The sequence below is a fragment of the Oncorhynchus mykiss genome, chromosome 15 (assembly GCF_057628025.1).
Source record: "Oncorhynchus mykiss isolate SJ-2025 chromosome 15, ASM5762802v1, whole genome shotgun sequence".
Lineage (NCBI taxonomy): Eukaryota > Metazoa > Chordata > Actinopteri > Salmoniformes > Salmonidae > Oncorhynchus > Oncorhynchus mykiss.
In genome coordinates, this window is record NC_143036.1 from 72201171 (window position 1) to 72209608 (window position 8438).

The 8438-nt window shown below is 37.1% G+C and overlaps 1 protein-coding gene and 1 long non-coding RNA gene across 2 annotated transcripts; one reads left to right on the forward strand and one right to left on the reverse strand.

Moving 5' to 3' along the window:
• Window positions 1-475: 475 nt before the first annotated feature.
• On the reverse strand, window positions 476-1350 carry LOC149978173 (GTPase IMAP family member 9-like). The gene is made up of 2 exons (XM_090201115.1): window positions 1256-1350; window positions 476-1143 (listed from the first exon to the last, which is right to left on the reverse strand). The coding sequence occupies exons 1-2, from the start codon at window positions 1275-1277 to the stop codon at window positions 566-568; spliced, it is 600 nt and encodes a 199-aa protein (XP_090057241.1). The 5' UTR covers window positions 1278-1350; the 3' UTR covers window positions 476-565.
• A 5-nt stretch (window positions 1351-1355) lies between these two features.
• Window positions 1356-3377, forward strand: LOC149978174 (uncharacterized). The gene is made up of 2 exons (XR_016486901.1): window positions 1356-1662; window positions 1857-3377. It is a non-coding gene; the product is annotated as an uncharacterized LOC149978174 (long non-coding RNA).
• Window positions 3378-8438: the final 5061 nt, after the last annotated feature.

Sequence of the window (8438 nt, forward strand, 5' to 3'; positions counted from 1 at the left end):
TTTGTTTCTGCATTACCCATATAGTTGTTTAAGGTCATACGAAGGCAGAGTGCAGTATCAGCATTTTAGTGGTCATAGGTCAAATCGGTGGTCATGGTTGATATGCATAAAACATTACTTCGTAATAAGATAAAACATCAGTGCATTATTATTCATCTACTGGACAGCAAAATAAACTTTAAAGCCTTGTTTGTCAGATTCACTGTTCGTGTCATTCAGATAAGGTGTAGCCTATATATGAATTGACAAACCATAGTTGTGATTAGCAAACTTTGTTTTTCTTTCTGAATTTACAAATCAATGTTTTGCTCACAGTATATATAGCATGTTCATTCATTTCTAAATATTACAATATTAACAATAATATCATTAAAATATTGTGATATTTTAGAGTGATATTATGCTCAAATTCTATATTTTTATTCCTAACTTAATTTGTGCGTTACTGCAACCTAGGAGCTCAATCAGTCTGTCAGCCTATAATGTTTGTCTTTTGTGAATCCAATTCCTAGAGGATGTCTTCAAACTTATTTTATTTTCCTTTTTTGGGGGGACCCTCCTGTAGCTACCGTGTGAAGTACCCTCTTCCAGCTACTGCCGCCATTTCATCAATCTTTTTGACCAGCTCAACAACTTGACCTCTACTTCCACTTGTATTGTTGAAAACATGGAATCTGCCAGAACAGCGTTCTATAATTGCTCGAACACCCTCATGGCCTTCAGATATGAAGTTGTTTATTGTTTGACCCCCAAGTTTATCACCGTGAGTAAAGAGCACAATCATGAACTTGAAGACCTCTGGTCCAAAGAGCCTCTCCAGATCATCCACAGTATTTTGATCCTCCTTTCTCCATGTTGTTGCCTCCGCCACCAGCAAGAAGGCATGAGGACCAGGGGCTGACTCTTGAAGACACCTCACTATCTCTCTTTCGATATACACTGGAGTCTTCTCTGTGTCTAACACTCCTGGTGTGTCCACCACATATATCCATCTATTAGCATGAACTCTTTCTTTAACACAACTCTCAGTCACCGATTTAGCGTCTTCCATCGATGTAAAAAATGTTTTCCCCAGAATGGTGTTTCCCGTGGCACTTTTACCCACTCCAGTTTTTCCAATCATCACAATTCTAATGTCACGGCCTGCAAAAGATAATACATTGTAAGTTATCAAATCCCTCAAAACCAGTAAACAAATGTCCAGGCTTGAAAAACATACTCAATTGAAAAGTAACAGAAATCATTCAACTCTCACCTGCAGGCATAGAATTACCCATATTGCCTTGATAATGAAAGGTGAATGTGGAGAAACAGTGTTATCTTACTATTTATTCACCAAGCTCTCTTAGAACCTCCCACTTGCTTCATGTCTCTACAATAAGGAAGATGCAAAACGGTTCCTTTCAGATTTGCACAGACCGTATGTTGGAGACCTCCCTGTGGGTCACCATGATCGTTTGAAATCCAGGCAATCGTCATAGAAATTGGATGTGTTGCATGGAAGACTAAAGTTTCAATGAACTGACACTGTTATTAATACAACTACCAACGGAAAAAGTCACTGCTAACTGAAACCGAGGCCAATTTTTTTCCTCAAGGTTGCCCCTTTTTTATTTTCAGGCTTTCTACAAAGGTGGAGGAAGAGGAGGAACATGTCACAATGTAAGTATTACTTTTTCTAAATGATTAAGTCATATACAATGTAATGTCAATTTATTGCCATATTTATCGAAAAGAAATTACACGACAGGTTAATGCTTTTCATAGATGTTTTCCCCCTAACATATCTCAAGTTAATACTGTCATCAAATGCCCGTTTCTATCCAAGTACATTGTACCTATTACTGTTTTATCAGGTCAAAGTCAACAGGATAGTGAGGTACCAGGTAGTGGAGCAGAAGTAGGAGGACCAGGACCAGAGAACAGTAAAAGCAGCCCCAACAAGATTTTGAACATTGTCTTACTGGGACAGGCAGGCACCGGAAAGAGTGCAAGTGGCAACACAATCCTGGGGAAAGACATTTTTAAATCATGTCGAAGCTCTCTACCAGTCACTAGACAGTGCCAGGTAGAAAATAAGCAGTTTTCAAGAGCAAAAGTTAGAGTCATTGATACCCCTGACTTCTTTGATGAATATGTTAAAAAAGATGAACAGCTGACACGTTGCAGTAATTACTGTGAGACTGGGATTTGTGTGTACTTGTTGGTGATTAAAATTGGCCGATTCACAGAGGGCAAGAGAGGGACTTTAAATGAATTGGAAAAAGCCTTTAAGATTAAAGGCAAAGATAAAACTATTGTCCTCTTTACTCATGGAGAGAACCTGAAAAACATGAACATAGACATGTTTATCCAGTCAGACCCTCATCTTAAACAGATAGTTGAGCTCTGTGGGAACAGGTACCATGTGTTCAGAAACACTGACAAAGACCGTCATCAGGTGATGGGGCTGATGGGGAAGATTTCTGGATTGCCGGGCATTGATCAAATGTTCCCTGATTCGAAGGGGTGGCTCACTGCTATACAGAAGTGGATACCGTGGATACCTCCGAGGGAAACAAGCAATGCTCAATATAAGTGCACAATGACTTAAGATTTATGGAAAATATGAGAGTGCTACCAATGAATGTTTTAGGTTACTGGATTATTGTGTCTTAAAAAGAAGATCATTGTATGAAAACTCTAAAATGTTATAAATTGATTTATTGTGTAAACTGATTGTAAATGGATTAAACTTCTTTCGTAAAACTTGTGCCATTTAATTTTCCAGTTATATGAATGTGATTTTTTTCTACATTCCTGTTGTTTTCACTGTATATAGCCACTGACAGATATTGAGATGTATGCTTAGTTTTCTTATTTGACCTGAGATGTTCACATTGTGACTTTGATTGCTCTTGTTTGTTTTTTTTATCTGAAATTATGTTTTTGATGTAAGAAAACCACATTATTGTGCTCTAGGAATCCATGATTACTGTAATCAATAAGTCAATGTCGATAGTGGAAACAACAAGATACTCACTAATGACTTACATTCATGCCCTGCTGATAAATTACACAAGAATTAGCCACATTTGTTAGAGAAGGAAATAAAATGCTGACATTCATTGTGAATATGACGTTTCATGGTAAGCCAGAGGAAACAGTGACACTGTCCAGAAATCTCTTATGTCCCTCACATTAAAAAACCATTTCACTTGTTTTTTTCCAACTATTTTTGGAACACTTCACATGATCACGTTTTCACATGGGTAGTTTCATGCTATCACATGTTGCTTTACATGTTATCACATGAAAACATGTTTTATGTGACGGTGTGTGAAGCAGACATGCAAATAATGTGTATGACACTTGATCATATTAAAATCTTCGATAGCAACATATTCAGTCAGTGGAGTCTTTGTTTCAGTATTGATAATTTATACAAAACAAATGTTGTTTAAAAAATGCTTTTGAAATGGATGTCCTGACGATTTATGACATGTTAATGAGAATGTACAGCAGCATCATTTAAAGCTAATAGGCAATATTTTCACTATGAAAATTAAATGCACCATGGTAACTTTACAGGGCAGGGAAAGCAAACATGAAGAATGTATTCACCAATAGAAAATGGTGAACAACAGGATTAGATGTAGCCATTAGCTCAATATCTCAGAGGACTTTGTAAGGTAAATGTGACCCCCTAGAGGTAGTTTTGTAGTGTGGTTGATGAGTCAGTTGATGCTATACTGCTTTATGTTGGGGATCTGATTAGCTCTTCAGCTGATTTTTATTTTATTGTATTTATTTTTACCTTTATTTTACCCGGCAGGCCAATTAAGAACACATTCCGATTGACAATGACTGCCTGGCAAGACATCCTGGTCTCATAGACTAGACGTATCATAGTAAACGGAAATCCGGGACAACCAAATGAGTAAGATTTGTTACTTTTGATATGGTTCCAGAAGACTCAAGGTTACTTAAGGCAGAAACGGTTGGAGGTCAGTGTGGGTGGGCGTATGATATGGATGTCTAGCATTGTGAATACAATGTGAACAACTAGGTTAAAGGAAACAGTCGTATATGAATAACTGTTATAAGTTGAATAACTAACTATCATTTGTATATCATATTTCTTTATGTCAGAGTGTTATAGTATCTGTACTAACTGTCACTTTTTGGTATGTAGCACCAATATCCATTTAAAAACTGATTAACAACAAATCTAAGTGGAAAATGTTGGTGTTAAATATACATATAAAATACAAAACAGTATGAGAAGGTCATTACTTGTTTGTATAACTTTGGTTGTAGTTTGAAATACTGAAATGTAAATGTAGTGTATGTATTTTGTACAGATAATATGTTGTTATGTTATAAACATGCTTGATTAACATAAGATAATAACATTAAATCAGCATTACAAAACGTAAATAACTACGATGAGCTATGTAAAATTTCTGTCAATACAATTTTTCTAAATTATTGCAAGTTGACTGATTAAAATGCAGGAAGTGTGCGCATTACTTTTGTACTTGTGGTTGGTCAGTCTATAACCGCACATTATTTGAAATCATACCTTTGACATAAAATATTATTAAGTGAGAAGCTGATGAGAACGTATTGTTTTAAGCAAACAGACTATATATATTGACCTGACAATGGTGGAATCCAATTCAAATTCCCATTTACCTAGTGGAGGCTGGTTTAGAATTTCATGTTAACGTCATACTTTCCCACATAACCATTGCTTTACTCCTCTGAGTATATGGAGTCACAAACAGAAGATTGATAGTAATTGATACATCTAAGATGGAACAATACTTATTTACATGTTCTTGTACTGTCATATATTCAACAGTCTGTCAAGAGTTCTCGCAGTTCTATATAGATTGACAGTATACTGTATAGTCTAAGTGTCACGTTGGTATAAACCCCGAAAACACATGCGCACAACACGCAGCACGATAGCCAAAACAAACACAACACATGTACTCACACGACCAACGGACAATGGAAGAAAAATCGACAAGACAATGGTGAACAGAGGGCACATAGTTGAAGTCGGAAGTTTACAGACACCTTAGCCAAATACATTTAAACTCAGTTTTTCACAATTCCTGACATTTAATCCTAGTAAAAATAATTGAAAATAAAAATGTGTTCTTAACTGACTTGCCTAGTTAAATAAAGGTCAAATAGAAAATAATAGATTGAGATGGTCTTCAAATAACATCTAATATAAAGCGACTTAAGGGGGATTCCTGGTGAATTTGGCCTTAAAATAATTATATAGGCCTATTTTTTGGAGAGGGTTTTCCTGAAATAAAATCCATAGAAATGTTCTTTGGGAGAAGGATTTTTGGAATATATGCTATTTGAAATCTGTTTGCGAGATATTTAATTTTATGCCGTTACAACTGATTCTACAATAACATTCCTTCAACAAAGCATGTCATTTTTTAAATTTATTTTTTTACCTTTATTTAAATAGGCAAGTCAGTTAAGAACAAATTCTTATTTTCAACAATGGCCTAGGAACAGTGGGTTAACTGCCTGTTCAGGGGCAGAACGACAGATTTGTACCTTGTCAGCTCGGGGGTTTGAACTTGCAACCTTCCGTGTCACCCTTTCACACACAGGGCTTTGCTATGATGGTGTGGTTGATGGACCATATCGTAAATTGGCAGCACTTATTTAAAACCCCTATAATGGCTCATCAGTGCAAAATCTACAGCTAGTAGTTTGTTGTATTGTATCGTAATGTGGTGTTCACATGTTATATTCAGGGTAAACATACCTTTTTTGAGGGTTTTGTTTTGAGTAACCAATCATCACTGACATATTCAATCAATACTTCACTGGGGGACTTTCTTCAATACAACACAGATTTTCAATGATTTACAGTTGAGTCTCTGCACAAAAACGTACATATTCTGCAATTTTTTGGATGATATTGTTTGTAGGATGGATAGAGAAAGAGAGAGACAGATGAATACTGCATTACTTACTATTGTCAAAAAATGCATATAGACTGAAATACTTGAATGTTAATGACGCGCAGGTTGACTCATATCCTGCAGTCGCTGTGGTTATATCCACAGGCATTCGGATTCAGGGTCAATAAATGCTGTGTGGATGAAGGGCGCGTGGGTGGCGGGAAGGTTAACTGAAGAGAGAACAATGCATCAAAACACACACACATACATTATATATATATATATATATTTAAACCTTATCAAAACATTAAGGCCTATGGGCTAGGCTACATATGATTTGAAATGGTCGCAGGAAAAGCATGCGCTGTTTGCCTGAAGCTGGGCATCAATCCCAAGGGATCAGTGTTGGATAAAGTACCCAATTGTCATACTTGAGTAAAAGTAAAGATACCTTAATGGAAAATGACTCAAGTAAAAGTGAAAGTCACACAGTAAATTACTACTTGAGTAAAAGTCTGAAAGTATTTGCTTTTAAATTTACTCAAGTATCAAAAGTAAATGTAATTGCTAAAATATACCTATGTCAAATTTCTTATATAAAGCAAACCAAACTGCACCATTTTCTTGTTTTTCAGCCAGGGGCACACTCCAACACTCAGACATCTTTACAAACGAAGCATGTGTGTTTAGTGAGTCCGCCAGATCAGAGGCAGTAGGGATGACCAGGGATGTTCTCTTGATAAGTGCGTGCTTTGAACCATTTTCCTGTCCTGTTAATCATTCAAAATGTAACCCAAACTACTTTTGGGTGTCAGGGCAAATGTATGGAGTAAAAAGTACATTATTTTCTTTAGGAATGTAGTAAAGTAAAAGTTAAAGTTAAATATAAATAGTCATTTAAATACAGATACCCCCAAACATACTTAGGTGCTTTAAAGTATTTTTAGGTAAATCATTTATACCACTGCAAGGGATAATATGTCATTCACAAGGGATAATATGTCATTCACAAGGGATAATATGTCATTCACAAGGGATAATATGTCATTCACAAGGGATAATATGTCATTCACAAGGGATAATATGTCATTCACAAGGGATAATATGTCATTCACAAGTGATGTTCTAATATTGTCACCCATCACACTATTCTTGATTTAATCTTGTCTTTACATATTGTAACGTAGGGAGTCAGGATGCAGTTAGTGAGTTTAATAACATCGAACATGAAACGATACAAAACAAGAGCAGCTTCTGACATGGAAACATAAACTACTACCTGACGACTGACAACAAAACAGTGGTATATAAAGGGTAGGTAATCAAGGGAGTAATGCTGTCCAGGTATTACTGATGTCACACACAGGTGTGTGTAAAGATGGTTGGCAGGTGTGTGTAAAGATGGTTGGCAGGTGTGTGTAAAGATGGTTGGCAGGTGTGTGTAAAGATGGTTGGCAGGTGTGTGTAAAGATGGTTGGCAGGTGTGTGTAAAGATGGTTGGCAGGTGTGTGTAAAGATGGTTGGCAGGTGTGTGTAAAGATGGTTGGCAGGTGTGTGTAAAGATGGTTGGCAGGTGTGTGTAAAGATGGTTGGCAGGTGTGTGTAAAGATGGTTGGCAGGTCTGTGTAAAGATGGTTGACAGGTGTGTGTAAAGATGGTTGGCAGGTGTGTGTAAAGATGGGTGGGCAGGACCGGTGGCTAGTAGACCGGTGACATTGAGTGCTGGAGCAGGGAGTGGATGTGATACATATGCTAAATAATATGTGTGAAATTTGTTATTGATTTAGAATGGGACCATTATCATACACCTGTATCGAAACAGGGACAGTGGGAAAATATACTATTCCATTAAATAGTGACTGGAGGACACTTTTCCATGGTCCATTTTCATGCCAGCCAGGTAGGCTATGTCGTGGAAATTATCACTAAGGACCCCAAAGTCAAACTGAAACATATCTTTATGGCGTTAGGCTGTCTAATGGGTTTCCTTCAATTGAGGCGTTAGGCTGTCCAATGGGTTTCCTTCAACTGAGACGTTAGGCTGTCCAATGGGTTTCCTTCAACTGAGACGTTAGGCTGTCCAATGGGTTTCCTTCAACTGAGACGTTAGGCTGTCCAATGGGTTTCCTTCAACTGAGACGTTAGGCTGTCCAATGGGTTTCCTTCAACTGAGACGTTAGGCTGTCCAATGGGTTTCCTTCAACTGAGACGTTAGGCTGTCCAATGGGTTTCCTTCAACTGAGATGTTAGGCTGTCTAATGGGTTTCCTTCAACTGAGGCGTTAGGCTGTCTAATGGGTTTCCTTCAACTGAGGCGTTAGGCTGTCTAATGGGTTTCCTTCAACTGAGGCGTTAGGCTACCCTCTGGTGGTAAAAAAGGTGTATGTCAACTGTCCCATTAGATAATGACTCCATGACAATATATTAATCTAGTTCTTTTAATTTATGAGAACATCATATAACATTTAACAAACAAACTGCAGGAAAATACAGTACAATAGTAAACAATAAAACC